This window comes from Martes martes, assembly GCF_963455335.1.
Source record: "Martes martes genome assembly, chromosome: 1".
NCBI classification, from domain to species: Eukaryota; Metazoa; Chordata; class Mammalia; order Carnivora; family Mustelidae; genus Martes; species Martes martes.
In genome coordinates, this window is record NC_137888.1 from 204,666,943 (window position 1) to 204,686,577 (window position 19,635).

The window sequence follows — 19,635 nt, forward strand, 5'->3', positions numbered from 1 at the left end:
CTAGGAACATCTCTTTGACCTAAAGCCAGTTCTACCAAGGACCTTTACCAAAGCCATTCGAACCTCTCGGTTTCTCAGGCTATAGATGAGGGGGTTGAGTGTAGGGGTGACAAGGCTGTAGAAGAGGGAGACCACATTGTCTTGCTGTGGGCTGTGGTAGGTACCTGGAACCATGTACATGAACACAGCTGCCCCATAAAAGAGCCCCACGACAGTGATGTGCGAGGAGCAGGTGGTAAAGGCCTTGTGTCGGGCCTCGGCAGAGTGCATGCAGAGAACAGCCCTCAACACATGGCTGTAGGAGGTGGTGATGAGTGACAGGGGCAGCAGCAAGATCAGCACCCCCGAGATGGACAGCGACAGCTCATAAGCAGAGGTGTCTGCGCAAGACAGCTTCAGCAGGGCAGGCAGCTCACAGAAAAAGTGATCCACAGTGTGTGAGGCACAGTAGGGGAAGTGCAGGGTGATGGAGGTCTGGATAGAGGCCACAAGCACACCTGACAACCAGGAGGTGCCCACCATGAGCAGGCAGACCTGACGTCTCATGAGCACAGGGTAATGCAGGGGGTGGCACACGGCAACATAGCGGTCGTAAGACATGAGGGCTAGCAGGACACCCTCAGAGACACCCATCAGCATCAGGAAGAACATCTGAGCTGCACAACCCCCAAAGGAGATGGAGCCCTCTCCCTGCAGGAAGTCAGTTGCCATCTTGGGGATGGTGACCAGTGGAAAGCCAACGTCCAATAGGGAGAGATGACTGAGCAGGAAATACATGGGTGTGTGGAGCCTGGAGTCTATGTGGATCAGGAAGAGCAGGATGGCATTGCCCAGAAGGCCCGTAGTGAATATGATAACCACAAGGGAGAACAGGACCAGATGTGGCCCTGAGTGACTGAAGAGCCCCATGAGAGTGAAGTCTGAGATCACTGACTGATTTGATTCTCTCATCCTCCAGGAAGCATCACACATCTGTAGGAAGAACAGGATATTTGGAAGGCATCTCAGTGGGTAATAGTCTTGTCTTACATGCCAAATAAAATTGTTTGGTAGTATTTGCTTAAAGTCTCAAGAAGGATGAGGAGCACTTTTGGTCTCAGTAGAAATAAAAAAATCACTGATTTGTTATGTCTGCTTTGGTCAGGAGATGGGGAATAGGAAAGTCTTGTCCTTGCCCTCCAAGCAAGCACTATCCACCAGTATTTTCGGTTGAACTCTGTCCCTGAGCTAGGGAGTGCAAGTTAGTCCCAGTGGAATATTGGAATATACCCCGTCCAAGACGCCCTTCAGCCAAAGCAGGGGAGGCATTCCAAAGAGATTTATATATCAAGTAGGGAGAATTTGCCAAAGATAATAAGGGATGATGAGCCTGGAGAAGGAATATGGAGTGTGTGGATTGTTTGGTATATGGTTAAGGGAATATACTCAGACAGAGCAAGATTTGAATACCAACTCGGCTATGTTCTAGCTTTGTGACTTTGGACATGTTATTTAACCTTTCTGGGAGTCAGTTTCCCCATCTGTCTATAGGGATAAATAACACCTTCCTTGAAGGAGTAGCTGGGCGTATTAAATGAGATAAGGAATTAAACAACTTAGCTCAATGACAACCATATGGAGATTTCTTGTTTTAAGTTCACAGCTTTTAGTCATATTATAGAGGAAATGTATACATTAAAAAAGTCAGCTGGTTAGGATGATTCACCTATGATAGGATAATGTATGTCTGGTACTTAGCTCAGTGTCTGGCATATAGTAAGACTGTTCAACATGTATTAGCCCTTTTTGTTGATATTATTCAACATTATAACTCTTGTCCACTGGCATGACAAAAATTGATCAGTTCAAGTTTATTCTCAGTCATGCTCTCCTGAAATGACAATTTCCCTGTTCTTATCCTAAATTGGTGGTTCTCAACCAGAGGTGATTTTGCCCTCTTTCCTAGGACATTAGCAATATCTGGAGATATTTTCAGTTGTCATGGCTGGGGTTGCTAATGGATCTAGTAGGTAGAGATCAGGGATGCTACTAAATATCATATAATGCACAGGATGGTCTGCACCACAAAGAACTGTCTGGTCCCAAATTTCAATAGTGCCAAGGTTGAGAAACCCTTCAACTGACATCCATCAACTCTTCTCTGACCTGGAGTAGAGCCTCTGGGAGATCTCTTGGGTTCATTATCTTGGTCTTCTAGCAGAGATAAGCTTCATGTCTGATGCATGCCTAGAGATTAATCTGTGAAGTTGAATTTCCAGGTACATTTTAAAGGAATTATCAATAAGACTAGTCCCAGATTAAATCCCTGGAGAACTGCATTGTTTCCATGACTCTGTATAGAGAAGGGTTTGTTCTTTAATCATTATCCTTTGGGGTAAACACATAACCAATCAGTCTCTTTGGAGCTAGTCAAAGGATTTTCAAGTGGACAGTGTACTTATTTCTTCTCTTTTCACCCACATCTCCACCTCAAGCACCCCACCAAAGGGGAAAAAGGGAAGCGATTCCTATTAAGCATTCGCTATGTACTGGACACCACATTAAGATCAGAGAAAGGCTGATCGGTTTCAGTTGAGTGTTTCTCAATATTGACCCTATTGACATTTAGGGCTGGCTAATTTTAAGTACTATAGGCATTTAACATTTACCACTTAAGTGTTACAGGCATTTTTTTTTCACTTGATCTTACTGGTACTTGTTATCATCTGCTGTGTTTAGGTGAAGGAGCATAGATTAAAAGAAATGCAATAGACAACTATACTGAGTTGAATAGCATTGCCCCCAAATTCGTGTCCACCTGGAATCTCAGAATGTGCCCCTATATGGAAAGAGGGTCTTTGCAGTTATATTGAGGATCTTAAGATGAAATCATCCTGGATTTGGGGTGTTCTCTAAATCAAGCAACTAGTGTTATTGCAAGACAAGGAGAGGACACACAGAGACAGAAAGAAAGTAACTGTGTGAAGATAGAGGCATAGATGGACTGACCCAGCTATAAGCCAAGGAACACCAAGGATTGCCAGAGCTGCCACAATCTAGGAGAGAGGCATGGGACAGATTCTCCCTCAGACGCTCCAAAAGGATTCAATCCTGGCAACACCTTGATTTTGAAAATCTGGCCTCCAGAACTGTGAGAGAACAGATGTCTGTTGTTTTAGACCACACAGCCGCCCCAGGACACTCATACAGGAGTCCAAGATCACCCAGCAAAGAAGTGGTAGAATTAATTTTTCAACAACAGCTGGTATGATTCTAGGGTTCCTGTGTTTTTTTCTTCACACCTTACTTTCCAACAAAAAATAATGGATTGCTCAGATTCTGCTTTCCTAAGTAAACCTTTGGCATTCCTGCTCCAGTCATGTTAAGTTTTTCTCTTCTGTTTGACAGTTATCCTACTGTCCGTCCTGGGACAGGAGCCACTTCACTAGCTGTGGGTTCATGGTCTTGAATTCCCTTGCCGTGATGCTGCCCCGCTCACTCACCTGACTTTGGCACGGTGGTCCTTACAGTGGATTGGTCAACAGCTCTCCAGTCTCCACCTTAAGAAACCATGTAGATCAACCATGGTTTACCTCCAAGAAGTGTCATTTGGTCTAGAACATGATGTGAACTCAGTACTACTTGTCCTGGTACCTTGGATCCTTTACCTCTGAAGACTATATGATATCTCCCCAATGTCTTACCTATGAAAGGCCCCCTTCCTTCCCTCCACTCAACCCTGTTTCTCTAACCTCACTTTCCTTCCAGAATTGCCAGGTTCCTTTGCTAATGACACAGCCACAGAGCAGCACCTTCCCCTACTGCTAGCTTTTGGAATCTCCTCTAAGCATCTTCTCCAACAGAACTGAGATCCTCTCTGTCATGGTTTGCCTGGGGCTTTGCACACTTTCTTCCTTCAGGAGAGGATGCTTCCCTCCACTAAACCCACCTTCCCAAGTGAGGCAGCAGGAAGCCCTAGACAGAAACCGGTCTTGGCTTTGGGTGCATTGTCTCCTTGTTCTAAGTCATCTACCTCACACCTTAGGATGAAAAGCCCCTCCAACTCCAACCATTTTATTAAAGTAAGCTCTGCACTCAACATGGAGCTTGCACTCATGACCCTGAGATCAAGAGTTGTATGTTCTACCAACTGGGCCAGCCAGGTGTCCCTCCAACTGTTTTTGGAGTTGACTTTTAAACCGCTTCTATGTTTCCCTCTTTACTGTCTGCTTTTTAAGATCTAATGTCCTTTGCTGAAATGAAAGATGAGAAAAGAGGCACTGGAGTTAGCAGACTCTCTGTTGCCAACAAAACCTTCACAGCATCTCTCACCTATGAGGAAGCACGGCTGAGCTCTTCTTCCATCAGATGACACAGGTGGTCCAGGGTATATTAAAGTATATTTATTTATTTTAAAATCAGAAGAGAAAAGATGACTGCATCCAACCAGAACTATAAGTGTCTTTATACCAATAAAAATCTATAAAATGTAATTTTTAAATATTGTTAATTTTGGAGGGAGGGGTCCACAGAAGCAAAAGTGCCTCTGGCCCATTGAAGTTACACCGCATTCCTGCCTTTCCCTCCCTTTGCTAATCTAGTAATCAAATAATGAATACTTGAGAGCTCAGCTCGCAAATTGTTTTCTGTTTTACCCTCACTCCTGCCCACACAGCACAAGGAACATAGAAGTGCTCCTTGTGCACTTGCTGGATGACAAAATTTTCAAGGAAAATACTTAGTGTAATGACATGTCTAAGGTGGCACAGGGATTGACTGGCAGTCCTGACTCCTCTACTCATTCTGAGGGGTCCCAGTCATGTGTTCTTTCTACTCTGCCAACTGAACAGAGGTTTGCCTCTTTCTGTCCTGGCTCTCCAAGCTGATCTGATCTGATCTCTGAAAACTGCTTTGGGATGTCAGTGTTTTAGACTTTCTGGAAGGGGAGCTGAAGGATGTCTCTGGGCTGTGGCAGTGAGCATGTCTTAAGTCCAATATTTGGGCGATGATCAAGGACACCAGGTCCTCCCAGCTCACCAGCTTCTATGGAAGTTCATGTGTGGACATTAAAATAAACAACCCCCTGCTCCCGCCTGCCACACAAAGCATGAGGCTCGAGGCTTGAGGCAGTGTTGATGGGCTGAGGTAAAACAAATGGTAAGATGCTCACTGGTGAGCCGGGGAAGATTAAGAGGTGTATACAGTCTTCTCTGTCCCTCCAGATGCCTGCATATACTCAAATTCTGCACGATTATAAAAATGTATATAAAACTATCAACTTCAGGGGCTTTTTCTTGCCATCAATATTTCCTCTCTAAACATGCTTACTCTCCAGAAAGCATCACAAACAGTGGGGTTCCAGACTCTCATCTCTACTTGCCAGGGTCTAAAAGACACCCTCTTGGCTCCCACACATACTTCAATTCTCCTTATCCTGGGTATCCTTCTTGATAAAACCTCCCTGGGACCCAGCACCTTTGGTTAATGAATCTTGCCTTCGTCTATGGAGTGAATGACAAAATTGTCTGAGGATAGAGGCTCCGAGGGACTGTGTTGCATCAGAAAGCTTCTTTTTATCTTCCCATTTTGTCAGAGAGAGAAAATTAATCACGTGGGAGCTAGAGCTCTTGAGACAGAAATTACGCCAGGAGATACATTCCCTAACCTTCAGTTCCAGGAAGGAGGGAAGCCCTGGGTGGATAATTGAACTTTTCAAAGAATCCAAAGCCAAAAAATAATGTCAGATAATTCAGAAGTCTTTATTTGTCCTCTTGTGAGAGAAGGGACTGTGAGAATCTTTATTTATTTATTTACTTATTTAAAATGTATTTTTAACATGGATGCAAATGAACATGAACACACAAAAATAACATTTCTAATTTTAGAGAATCTTTTCTGAGTGAAATAATGAAGCTGTAATTTTGAAGAATAACCAGGAAATAGTCCCACTTATTCTACCTATTTTAGAGTAATTCCCTTCTCTAATTCAGTCTCTGAGGGTGCTCACGAACTCACAGACACAAGAGAACTCAGTGAAGATCGAAGGTATTGATAACCGTAAGCCCCTTGGCAAGATAACTGAAGAAATGAGAAAGGTCTTAGTGCGGGTGTAATAATACCCTGATTAAAATCAGGTGATGAATCAGGGAGTGCACAAGAATAATGAACTGAGATGCAACCGGCTGGACCCAGAGCTGTAAGCTTATAGGTTATAAAAGCAGGCAAGATACAAAATAGGCAATAGCTACAAACAAGTCATGGTCAAGGAGACAATTGTTCATCCCAGCTAAAACCATCCAGATGAGGCAGTCTGCCAAAGTGATTACTTTGTACCCTTCTGGATGTCTTCTGGTATGTCAGGGACCGTGATGGAGGTGAAAAGATGTCAAGTAAAGGAGCAGCTGGAGAAGATAAACCCCAAGGGGTAGTGGAGGTGGGAGTCAGAGGTGACAGTAAGCAAGGACTCAGCCGTGAAGATCAAGTTCAGCCCAACGAGAAGCTACTGATCCTCTGGCTTCTCCGAGAATCCCATGAGTAATTCCTTAGTAATGATTTGGGGTTTTGTTTCCATGAACCTGCTTTGTACCTCATGGGAAAAAGCACCAGGTCAAGGAAAGATACAGAGGATCGTATATCCACCAGAGCCATCTTTCAAAAATGAAAGTGAAAGTCATTCCAAGATTAAAAACTACAAGAAGACTGGGGAAGGTGTGTTTAGTGGAGAGAAGCATCCTGTCCTGAAGGAAGAGTGAGTGCAAAGCCCCAAGCAAACCATGAAGTGTTGGGGGGGGGGGTGGATATCACAGTCCTATTGGAGAAGCTGCTTAGAGGAGATACCAAAAACCAGCAATGGGGGAATGTGCTGCTCTGTGGTTGTGTCATTAGCAAAGGGACCACCTGGCAATTCTGGAATAACAAATGTTTCTTCATTTGCAGTATGCTCCCAGGGCCATTTCCAGATATTTTAAATGGATGTCCATGTATGATTTCACTAGGTTCACCAGCAAACAGATACATGAGAGGTCTATTATATGTGTAAGGTCTCCCTCTGTGTGGTATTTTTCAAAACCAGGTTTCTTTATTGCTAATTAAAATAATATGAAATCTAAAAAGATGGAAAATTGAAAGGAAGTTAATTAAAATATAAGTTGTAAAAAAACACAAATAACCAGAAAGTAAGTAGATCTAAGTTATTTCCTACACTTAATCTTAGCCAAAAGGCCGAGAAGTGATCTAAGTTATTTCCTAATGAAACAAAATTTAAGACCCGCGGTGTGTAGCAATAGGATTCCTGACATCTCCACGCATCTGGGGGACTGGGGAGAGAAGTGGCCTCCAGATTATAAAAGCTCCTGGAAACATCTCCAAAAGGCAGACTCTTAGGGATCTTGGGCTCAATAGGTCCAAACTAAACTCTTAACTTTCACCACCCCAGACCTGCCTTTCCGCTGGTTCCAAAAATGGTTTCATCGATCCAATTTCTAATTGTGTGCATTTTGAAGTTCGCTGTTATTTTTATTTTTTTATCTTTTAATTTTATTTGATTTCAACTTAATTAGTATTTACTATATTATTGGTTTTAGAGGTAGAAGTTGGTGAGCCATCCGTTGCATAAAACACCCAGTGCTCATTCCATCATGTGCTTTCCTTAATGCCCATCCCCCCTCCAGCATTCCTCAGTTTGTTTCCTAGAGTTAAGAGTCTTTTACGGTTTGCCTCCCTCTCCGTTTTTAACTTATCTTAGTTTGCTGTTACTTTTAAAGATTTTTTATTTATTTATTTGACAGACAGAGATCACAATTAGGCAGAGAGGCAGGCGGAGAGAGAGGAAGGGAAGCAGGCTCCCCGCTAAGCAGAGAGTCCAATGCGGGGCTCGATCCTAAGACCCCGGGATCATCACCTGAGCCGAACGCAGAGGCTTTAACCCACTGAGCCACACAGGCGCCCCGGTTTCCTGTTACTTTTACTTTTAAAGGTTGCTGCTCCGCCGCCGAAAAGTACACATGCTCTTACCAGGTGATAGATCACAGCCTGTAACTCAGAAAAGGAACAGGCAGCCCTGGCGCTGCCCCAGCCAGTGCAACCCCCCTTTCCCGGAATCCCCACGGGGTGGACGAACTGAGAGCGCAGCCCCTGGCTGGGCTCGCCAACCCTGTTGCCTGAACAAACTCGGATAAACTCTTCGCAAGAGAAGCCAGTAACTCAAGAGAGGAGGGTTGGGAAGAAAAAGAGAGAGATTTGTTTCGTGTCTGGGCAGCCCGGGCAGGTGCAGGCTCAAACTTTAGCTACGGACCTCTCGTGCCCACAAGAGGGACACCTAGAGTTTTATAAGGAGAGTTTGTGGGGGAAGGGGTGTTGCTGCAAGAGCACAGGCAGAAAGCACGTGGTCAGGGGCGGTCATCTGGGCAGCGAATGGGGCGTGTGGAGTGTGGTCTTCTAGGCGGTCCATTGTTAGTGGGGCTTTTCTGGTCTGACCGTTGAAGCGTTGGGGTCGTTGCAAAACATCTTTATCAGTGCCTCCTAAAATGCATAAGAAATAAGCACAATGGGATTTAGTGTAAGAGTTAAGCGGTCTTGGGGCGTCTAGGTGGCTCAGCCCTAAGGGGCTGCCTTCCGCTCTGGTGGTGATCCCAGGGTACTCCGAGTTACCTGAGGCCCCCCCATCGGGCTCCCTACTCAGCAGGGAGACTGCTTCTCCCTCAGCTCCTTCTCCACTCGTGCTCGCTCTCTTTCTCTTGCTCACTTTCTCTCTCAAATAAATAATTTTATAAAGAAAAAAAAAATGAGTTAAGTGGTCTTGTCTGTTTTGGGTTTTAACTCTTGGGGTCTGTGGTTGAGCCAGAGGGTTCACTAGCAGTGGGAAGGTATGGGTGGTTTGGAATCTCTTGAGTGTTTCTTGGGCCACATATACAATGACTTTTTATAAATATTTGATGAATATTAGATATAATTAAATGCATATAAATTTTAAAATATGCTTATAAATACTTTATAAATATAAAATAGGTATATGAATACTTATAAATAATTACATAAAATTTATATGAATTATACAATTTGTATCTAGACAAAGGAGGTAGTTGGGGGTACAGGCTTTGGATGCGCTGACATGCATATGAATGAGGTACTCTTAAGTGTGTTGTTTGCTCTCTCTACAAATTGGCTAGTCTCTCCAGAGTCAGCAAGGCCCTAGGTGTCAACACAGAAATTAAAAGGCATGGCTAATACAATACATGGCTAATACAAAAAAACCCATGTGAATTCAGTAAGTGCCAACTGTTTACCATAAGGTGATGTGTATCAACTGCAGTTTTAATTCCATATAAATAGAGTTGAAAATTTACATCTTGGTAGTCAATTACAGCCTACATGCAGGCATTCTGAACCTTTTCTCTATTCAATGATAAACTTAGCTCATTCTGTATGCATGAATTGGCATGTTCTTTGGGTTTAAATTTTTATCTCTCCAACATTTCTGAGTTATCTGATGGTGAGTCCAGGTCTACGAAGGTTCTGTCCTTATCTTTCACCTCCCTTAAATAATTTCTCTCTAGGATGGTGGAAACAAAATTTATGGGAATCATCAAGAGGGCAATATCACCCAATATCAGACATAAAAATGTTCTGGTGGTTACATAGGAGCCAACTGTGTTGTATAAAAGTAAGATGACATTATCATGACATTGTCTTCTAAAATAGGTCTGCAGAAAATGCCGATTGATAGATGAGTGTCAAGTAGGTCATGCAAATTGGAAAATCCATCTTTTATTTTTTACATTTGATCCCAAAAAGCAAGGGAACTATAAAGTCCCCTATTCCGTTAACAGTTCTATGGCAGTGTAACTGTGCAAAGTATTTTCATATCCCTTTTCACAACATTTTTATCCTTATTGTGAAATATAATGTATATACACAAAATGTATAAACAAACATATACAATCAATGAATAGTTATGTAATCAGTGTTCACACATTTACAACCCAAGTGCAGTAAAAGATGCTTGCCAGAACCAGAAGCGCCGCAAATGCATCTCTCATCACACAGGTTAATTCTCCAGACTTATCCAGTATCCTGAATTTCTGATAATCATTTACCAATTTTCTTTACAATTTTTTTTACCCATGTATATCTCTCTATACACCCCTGAACAATATAGTTTAGTTTTGCTATTAGACAAAATCAACTCTATGGATATATAATTCACATAAAATGACCTCATTTGAAGTTATATATATTTGATGAATTTGGCATGGAAACTCAACCATAACCAAGATGTAGAACATTTCCATGACTCCCCCAAAGTTCCCAGTCAATCCCCCATCCCCAATTCCAGACAAGTATATTCTGCTTTCTGTCACTATAATTAGCTCTGTGTAGAGGAGATCCTACAGTTAGCTAGTTCTTTTGGTCTGGCTTCACTCACTTAACGTGCCTTTGGGAACCGCCCATGCTGCTGCACGAATCAAGAACGCATTTCTTTTTCATCTCTCAGTTGTAGCCCACTGCATAGATGTTACTATTTGTTTATCCATTCACAAATTGATGGACGTTTTAGTTATTTGAGATTTGAGGCTATTACATACAAAACTGCTATGAACATTAGCATTTCACATTTTTGAACTTTTTCTCCACAACTTTTAATTTGAAAAAATTTAGATCTACAGAAAGGTTGTAGGAATAGTCCAATGGACTTGTGTTTCCTTCATCTAGATTCACCATTTATTAACTCTGTGCTAGATTTGCTTTACTGAACTATTAGCTATCATCTATCTATCATCTATCTGCCTATCTGCTTATCTCTCACACACTCTTCATTGTTCATCCATTTGAGAGTAGGTAGGACAAGTTGTGGTTTTTTTTTTTAACATTTTATTTATTTATTTGATAGAGAGAGACAGCAAGAGAGGGAACACAAGCAGGGGGAGCAGGAGAGGGAGAAGTAGGCTTTCTGCTGAGCAGGGAGTCCCATGCGAGGCTCCATCCCAGGACCTGGGGATCATGACCTGAACCGAAGGCAGATGCTTAACGACTGAACCACCCAGGCGCCCCCACAAATTGTTTTTGAATACTTGATTTTGCTTATGGAATGATAGTTTTGTAGTTTTGTGTGTGTGTGTGTGTGTGTATGCGTGCATGCGTGTATGTTTTCTCACAAGAATAAAAAATGAAAGACTCATCCAAGCTGTTGTACACCGCTCTTGTTGGCTCATCTTCATGGACGTATGTTTTCTGTTTTTCTGTCATAACGATACACCGCAGTTGTATTCTTCTAACCTACTCAGATGGGCATTTGATGATTTTCAGTTTGGGCAATTACACAAAATTGTGATGGAATAAACATGCAAATAAGCATGCGACTGGGTTGGATATACACTTACACGTGCAACCCCAAGGGTGTGTGTGTTCTCAGCTTTGTTATTTGTGCTGAACTGTTTTCCAGAATTTTTGCAACAATGTACACTCACACCAGCAGTGTATGAAAGTTCCAGTTTCTCCAATTCTTCACCAACACTTAGTGATGGATTTAAAAATATGCCCCAATCGGATATGCACGTAGTAATATCTCCTTATTCATTTAGATTGCATCTTCCTGATCCCTAATAAGCGTGAGGACTTTTTCCTGTTTAAAAAATCATCAGGATTTTCTTTTTTTTTTTTTTTTAGGATTTTATTTATTTATTTGACACAGAGAGATCACAAGTAGGCAGAGAGGCAGGCAGAGAGAGGGGGGAAGCAGGCTTCCCGCTGAGCAGAGAGCCCAACATGGGGACCGATCCCAGGACCCTGAGATCATGAACTGAGCTGAAGGCAGAGGCTTTAACCCACTGGGCCACCCAGGCACCCCTATCAGGATTTTGAATCAGAGAAAAACGACTATCATATGATCTCCCTGATATGAGGAAGTGGAGATGCAATGTGGGGAGTTTGGGAGGTAGGAAAGGAATAAATGAAACAAGATATGATCGGGAGGGAGACAAACCATAAGAGACTCTTAATCTCACAAAACAAACTGAGGGTTGGGGGGGTAGGGAGAGGAGGGTGGGGTTATGGACATTGGGGAGGGTATGTGCTATGGTGAGTGCTGTGAAGTGTGTAAACCTGGCAATTCACAGACCTGTACCCCTGGGGCTAATAATACATTACATGTTTATAAAAAATAAAAAAAAATTAATGAATAAAAAAAGGAATTAAAAAAATTATCAGGATTTCAAGATGCACGTGGAAACACTGTGATATAGACTGCTGTGGTCATAACTGCATAAAATGGGTTTGCCTGTGGTTAAGGATTGCAATGCAATATGCAACATAGGTGATATATTAATTTCCTGGGGCTTTTATAACAAAGTATGGTACACTGAGTGGTTTAAACCACAGACATTTGTTGCCTCACAGTTTGGGAAGACAGAAGTCCCAGATCAAGGTGTCAGCAGATTAGTTCTTTCTGGTGGGCGTGAGCAAGCGGTCTGCGGCCAACCTCTCTCCTGGCTTCTGTGGTATTTTGGCAATCTTTGGTGTTCCTTGACTTGTAGAAGCATCACCTTAACGTCTACTTTTATCTTCACATGATATTTTCCTTGTGTGTAATTCCCATTTTTTTGGTAAGGACACTACTCATATTGGATAAGGGGCCCACTCTACTCCAGTGTGACTTGATCTTAACTGATTACATCTGCAATGACCCTATTATCAAACACCGTCACATTCTGAGGTCCTGGGGGTAAGGGCTTTCAGACATGAATTTGGGGAGGATGAGGGTTACAACTCAACTCATAGCAGATGGCTAGGTAATGTTTCTTTTTCTCTCAAGTGCACAGTATTGATATTGGCAACACAGCAGAGAATAATGGGGAAGACTGTTTGGTGTAAGAAAGGATTGATTTACATCCTAGCTGTGCTTTTTATTATCCTTGCGTTTTCACCATGCCAAGCTTTTCATTTATTGAACAGTCACTATTTTGGACATTTTTTTTGTGTGTGTGAAGATGAAATGAGATAGAGTATGTAAAGCACATTTCATCATGTTTGACAAACAGAGGGCAGTCAATAAATGCTAGCTCCTTCTTCCTTATATTCAACATTTTAAACCTTTAAAATAATAAATAGGTAATTAGCTAGCTAGAGTAATGCATGAATGAATGAATGAGTGAATGGGAAGTGGGACTGGCCTCAGTAGCCAAGAGAAGAATCATGCAAATTATTTCCTGGGGTGCCTGGGTGACTTACTGGGTTAAAGCCTCTGCCTTCGGCTCAGGTCGTGATCCCAGGGTCCTGGTCCCCGCCATCGGGCTCTCTGCTTGGCCGGGAGCCTGCTTCCCTTCCTCTCTCTCTGCCTGTCTCTCTGCCTGCTTGTGATCTCTGTCTGTCAAATAAATAAATAAAATCTTTAAATAATTATTTCCTAAGGCCACATGTCCACAACTGGGCAAACCTAAGATAACTGTTTGCAGAAAGCTGTTAGAAGCCAAGAGCGGCAGTGGTGTGAGTACAGGAATTTGGATTCGGTTCTGTGTTGTCTTGTGTTTTAACCTCTTCGGGCAGAGATCAAGTTCTCAGAAGTTTGGTGCCCACTGCCTTTGCTCTAGGTGCCCAGGTCCCTTCTCCTATCAGATTACTTGGTTGTCGGACATCTAGAGATCTTGGGGCCCCGCACTGAGCCAGGAAGGAAGACAAGTGTGGGACGGTTGGGGAGGAGGGTGCTTCCTTCTAAGGCTGGGTTGATCACTCAGAAAACCCTGCAGGGCAGGGGAATCTCAGAGCTGAGTAAACTGCAGCCATGGCCGAAGCCAGGCAGTCCCCAAACCCCAATGAGATTACAGCATTGAGAACAAAACTGCCCCCGCAGCAGGGGAACGCTGGTGAGTCAAGGAGCTGGGACCAGGGGCCCTTTACTTCAACAAAAGATGGGTGCTTGGTTGCTCTGGTTCCCTCATAGATTAGAGGAAGGGAATACTTGAGATTTGAGTCTTCCTGAAGCCCATCCTCATCGCACTGGCCTTTACCCCCATGAATTCTTATCCTAGAAGGATGGGCTCTTTTTCCAGCCCTTTCCGAGCCCTCCCTATCAGGTGGGTCCAGCAGTGAACCCAGAATACCCCAGGGGATATGGCAGTTTCCTGCAGACTGTCTGAGGCATCTCAGGGGGCTAGAGAGTGTATATCCTTGGGGAAAGGGAGGCTGACCCGGTTTCCTCTAGGGCGATGGGGACAGACATCCCAGGACAAGACCTGGAAGTATCTCTGCCTCTTTGTGTCCCTGATCCTGCTTCTTGTGGTCATTATCTCCAGTGTGGTCCTGTCTGAAGGTAAGGCATGTGGGCCAGTGGGAACAGGGTGACCACAGGGAAGCAAGCACACTAGCTCCCAACCTGCAAAGGCAGGTCTACAAGGCCAGTGCGAGGGTGGCTGGTCTGTGTCCCTAGGGGGATCATAGTGATAACAAAGTAGGGCTCACCTGCCCATCAGTCTCAGAGGCATTTGGGAGCTGTATGGACTGAGATCAGTCTGAGTCTTTGGTGAGTGTCTCCCCAAAGTTCATCCCTGACCTGGACTAAAACTCCAGGCTCCCTGCTAACAACTATAGAGAGCTAGTTCAACAGACCCTCCTAAATAAAAGTCCTGCCTCACTGCCCACTAATTGGTGCCTTGGACAAGGGCCTCTACCTCTCTCTCTGGGCCTCAATTTCTTCATCTGAAAAATGAGGGGGGGATATTTCGGAGCCTCAGAAGGCCTTGCCCTGGGAATGGGAGAAAGCTTTGGCTTTGAGGAACAGGGAGAGACCCCAGGGAAGTTCTGGGGTCCAGGATACTTGGTTGCACCTCTCCCCAGTACTGAAGAGGACAAAACAAATGCAGAAGGAAGTCTTTCAACTCAAAGAAAAAGGTGAGTGGGGTTCAATATGTTTGGCCTCCTTCCCCTCAATTGTATCTTCTCTCTCTGCCAAGACCTTCACCAGCCCTTTCTCTTTGGGCCTCCCAGTAACTCAGGGACTGGGGGATGCTGGGCACGACCGGGACTTCATCCGGGGAGAAGTGTTCCGACAAATGAAGGCTGTACTGGCAGGCAACGGTAAGGAGACTAGGTGGAGAGGGAAGAGGCTGTGTTCCTTTCAGCACCTGTTAACATTGGGGCTGCCCACAGCAGTGGCTCTTAGAGGGGCACCCCAATGCCAATGGCTTCTCAGATCTTTTTAGGGAGTTCAGGTGACACGATCAGATCATATTTGTATTGGAGGGCTCCCAGGAAAGCAAGACCTTTGAGACAGCAAGACCTGTGTGGGCTTGTGGTTGTATATGACCTTGGGCAACCCATTTAAACCATTCTGAGCCTCAGTTTCTTCAGCTGTAAAATGGGGGTAATCAACAGTATTTTCTCCAAGACAGGTGGTCAGGATCCAGAGCTGCCACTTTTAATAACACACTGGCATGTTACAAAATGTGGTCGGTTCATAGCAGCATGTTACAAGTCCTAGAGAATTCGCCACAGTGTACATTCCTTGTTCCCAAACAACCATTGGGATCAGATGTTTCTGAAGGGGGTGCTCTTGGCGTCACACCTTTTTTATATAACTTTTGTATGAGTGGATGTCATTCACAATATATACAAGCAAATCTCATTATTCATGTAGCTATGTTTTATAAAGTCCCTGCAAATGATAAACTGGTGCATATTGAATCATTGTTCGTAGGGGAAATAACAGCGTTAGGTTTATTTAAGCCTCTGGTCATAACGTTTTGTCAACTGATCAAGACATAACCCTGTTTTTGTGTGTTTCTGTTTAAATAGCTACTGTTTCATTAGCATTCAACTCATGGCCAGCGGCACTATAACTCATGTCTGAAAGAAACATCTAATGCACATACATTTTCTCGATAAGGCATATTGCAACCTTCGTGCTCATTTAGGAACACTGACAGCACTTCTGCCTTATACTTGAGGGTCGAGGGTCTTTTTATTTTCAATTTTATCTTATTTTTTATGATTTCACTTATTTATTTGAGAAAGAGGGAGCTAGAGAGAGAGAGAGAGCGCATGAGTGGGAGGAGGGGCAGAACGACAAGCATATTCCCCACTAAGCACAGAGTCCAATGCAGGGCTCGACTCCAGGACCTTGAGACTGTGACTTAAGCCGAAGTCAGCCTCGTGACTGACTGAGCCACCCAGGCGCCCCAAGAGCCCTTTTAAAAAAAAAAAAAAAAGATTTTTATTTATTTATTTATTTGAGAAAGAGAGAGAGAGAAAGAGAGCGAGCGAGTGAGAGCTTGAGAGGGAGAAGCCGACTCCCCATGGAGCCGGGAGCCCGATGTGGGACTTGATCCCTGGATGCTGGGATCGTGACCTGAGCCAAAGGCAGTCGCCCAACCAACTGAGCCACCCAGGTGCCCCCCAAGAGCCTTTTTAAACAACAAAATCCCCGACAGAAAGCGTAAAAATGTGAAAATCGTAGCACAGAATGGCCCATGGAAAGAACACTTGTTCACGGTCTGAGAGGGAACAAGGAGGCAGAGCTTTGCCTTATTCTACCTCAGACTCAAGCTTTTTGCTGCTGTTTACATCTCTGTGAGTGACAAGGAAAGCTTCGTAAGTATTGATTTTGGGGTTACCAATATATTTTAGTCAGTAGGAGAATTTGCAAATATGGATTGCATATTAAGGATTAATTGCAAATAAGGATTAATTGTGTGTGTGTGTGTGTGTGTGTGTGTGTGTGTGCGCGCGCGTGTGGGTGTATTCACTAACTGGATGTAGATGAATGAGTCGAGAATCCGCCCTATCACTCCTGAACCCTCACGAACTCTCAGGAACCACTGTGATTATATTATGCGGTTATATGTGTTTTCCCTTAGAGCACAGTTTCTTAAACGAAGCACTATTGACATTTGGTGCTGCATCATCCTTTGCAGTGGGGGACGGTGGGGGACTGTCCCGTGCATTGTAGGGTGTTTGGCATCATCTCTGCTGTTGACGTGTGAGAGCTCCGCCTGAGGTAGGAAAACTGAAAGAGGTCTCAGTTGTTGCTCAGTGTCCCTTGGGGGCAGAATTGCCGCTGGTTGAGAATCACTACTCTGGAGTTTCTTCAAGCAAATGAGGATGTCAAACCCATGTCCCTCTATTTTATACAAAAGTAGGATATTAACTCCACAGTGTTCTTTGGATCTCTTTTCCCCACCTCATAGGATATCCATAGCATTTTACTATTTCCTTCTGATATTACTCAATGACGGGCAGCACCAGCTTACCAGGTAGTGAATTTCCAGCTGCTGGGTGTGCTCAAAGGGAGGCCATTGGGAATGTGACCAGGGGGTGATGGGCAACACAGCTCTTCACTGGATGGAAAACTGGACATGCCGATTTTGCTAATGGCTCCAATCCCACAGAAACCTCTTGTGAGCCTTGCCCCCTGGACTGGAAGGTCTTTCAGGGCTCCTGCTACTTCTTCTCCCCGGACAAGCTCACCTGGACCCAGGCTAATGATTCTTGTGTCCAGAAGCAAGCTCACCTGGTTGTCATCAATAGCCGAACAGAGCAGGTGGGAAAAGGGAAAACCAGAATCTTAGCAGGGTGGGGGAGGTATTATAAAAGAATTTGGGAGGTTCATATTTCTGTCTCTTTTGGGATCTAGCACAATACTTCTAGTATGCTCTTCAAGACCTGCCTCCTCTTGCCTCTACCTAACCTCACTGCTATGACATGCAGGGAATGGACTCTCTGCTCTGTGGTCCTGCCTCCAAGCTCTGATTCATGTGGGTCCCTCTGCTTGGAGCACTCTTACTCTTTCTATCTGTGTGGAGAGCTTTTACTCATCTGTCAAAACCCCAATGCAAACATCCATTCTCCATATTCTCTCATGACATCATCAGAGGTTTCATCATAGAACTTCACACTGCATCAGGTTTGCCTGCTTATAAGCCTGGGGCTGGATCTAAACAATCTCAGGAACAAGGCTTGGCTCGAAGTAGGGCGTCAAGAATGTCCTTGGAGTTGGGTTTCCAGCCAGAGATATTTCTATGGCCTACAGATCAAATCCCTTGCTCTGACATGCATTGACCTTAAGAAACATTCACAGCCAGTATTTGTCCAGTACTTCTTTCTACATACATATACCTCACACAATTGATTCTTCTGATCTGGAGGATATACTAGGAGGTGGAGACTCTTCTTTGCTTTGTATAGATGGGGACACCAAGGGGTGGGTTACTTGTTTGAAGACATACAACATGCTCATAGTGGGTCTGGAGTTCACATCAGGATATAAAGTGCTGTGCATGGCTGTCTCTGTCTGCTGCGCACCTGAGAGCTCCTCTGTACCTTAGTCCTCTTGCAAACCTCAGACACTCCAACCTCTGTCCTTTCAGCTTTGATAGAACTTTACTTCACAGTATGCCTTTTTCCTTCTAGGACTTCCTGACATCAGCTAGGCAGGTGACATCCTGGATAGGCCTCTTCAAAGAGGGCCAGAAAGGCAACCACAAGTGGATGGATGGCTCAACCTCCACCTACATGTGAGTCTCCCTGTCTGCAATGCAGGTGCCCCTAATCATCCACGACAGTCCCCTACCCCCAAGAGATTGGCAGGGCTTTTGATGAGTGAGTTGATGACCACTCACTATTTACCTGCAGCAACTCCCAAACAACATGCCACATTTCTACCAGACCAGCTATTGTTATTTTGTTACTTGGGGAGAGTATTCCAATTTAAATGCTTGAGAAATGATAGATTCAATGTTGCAGGACCTCCCAGGACTTCTCAGAACCTTGAAGGTGCTAATATGCAGGTTGGGTCTCTTCAGGAGTATCATAATGCAGCACTTGTCAACTGTATGAGTTTCTTATGGACTCTGTAAGAAAGAGCCACACACTGTGTGGTGTAACACAACAGAAACTTATTCTTTCACAGTTCTGGAGGCCAGAAGTCCCAACATGGGGACAAGGTCAGCAGGGCTGCATGTCCTTCAAAGACTGTAGGAGAGGATCTTCTCCTGCCTCCTCCAGCTTCTGGCTGGTCCAGATATTTCTTGGCTCATAGGCCCATCATTCCAATCTCGGTTTCTGGGGCCACACACCCTTCCCTTCCCCCGTCTTCTCTCTTCTGTCCCTTATAAGGACACGTGTCATTGGACTTAGGGTTCACTCAGTTAATACAAGATGATCTCATCTCAATATCCTTCACTTAATTTCATTGGCAAAGGTCTTTTTCCCAAATAAGGTCACATTCACAGATACCTGGGGTTAGGATGTGGGCATGTCTTTTTGGTGGAGACAACATTGAACGCAGTATGTCTTCCTGGAGGTTACCTGCCCCGCCCCACACTCTTTGTTTTTCTTTGGATGTTTCCATCGGCTAACATCACCTTTCCCTGTCTGGCAAACTGCCCTGGATGGCTCTAGGCTAAGGGCAGAATTCATCTCCTTGGTAAACTCATCTGCTGTCTGAGCACATACAGCATATCTTACAATGCACTGGTCATCACATCCTCAGAATGTGCTCCTGTTTTGCAAAAAAGGAAAACAGAGACTCAGAAATTAAGTAAGTAGCTTTTGGCAGAGCTAGAACTTGGACTAGGTAAAATCTGACTTCAGAGTAAATGCTCTTCAGAGAGGAGGAGAGGGTCAGTGGGATGAGGCAATCAAGAGAGTGGTCCCAGAACTTGGAGATCC

The 19,635-nt window shown here is 44.1% G+C and overlaps 1 protein-coding gene across 1 annotated transcript; it reads right to left on the reverse strand.

The window, feature by feature from the left end:
* LOC308350718 (olfactory receptor 2Z1-like) lies at positions 1-951 on the reverse strand (the record flags this gene model as incomplete). The annotated part of the gene is made up of 1 exon (XM_080816226.1): positions 1-951. One exon carries the CDS (start codon positions 949-951, stop codon positions 1-3), a length of 951 nt encoding a protein of 316 aa, XP_080672352.1.
* Positions 952-19,635: the final 18,684 nt, after the last annotated feature.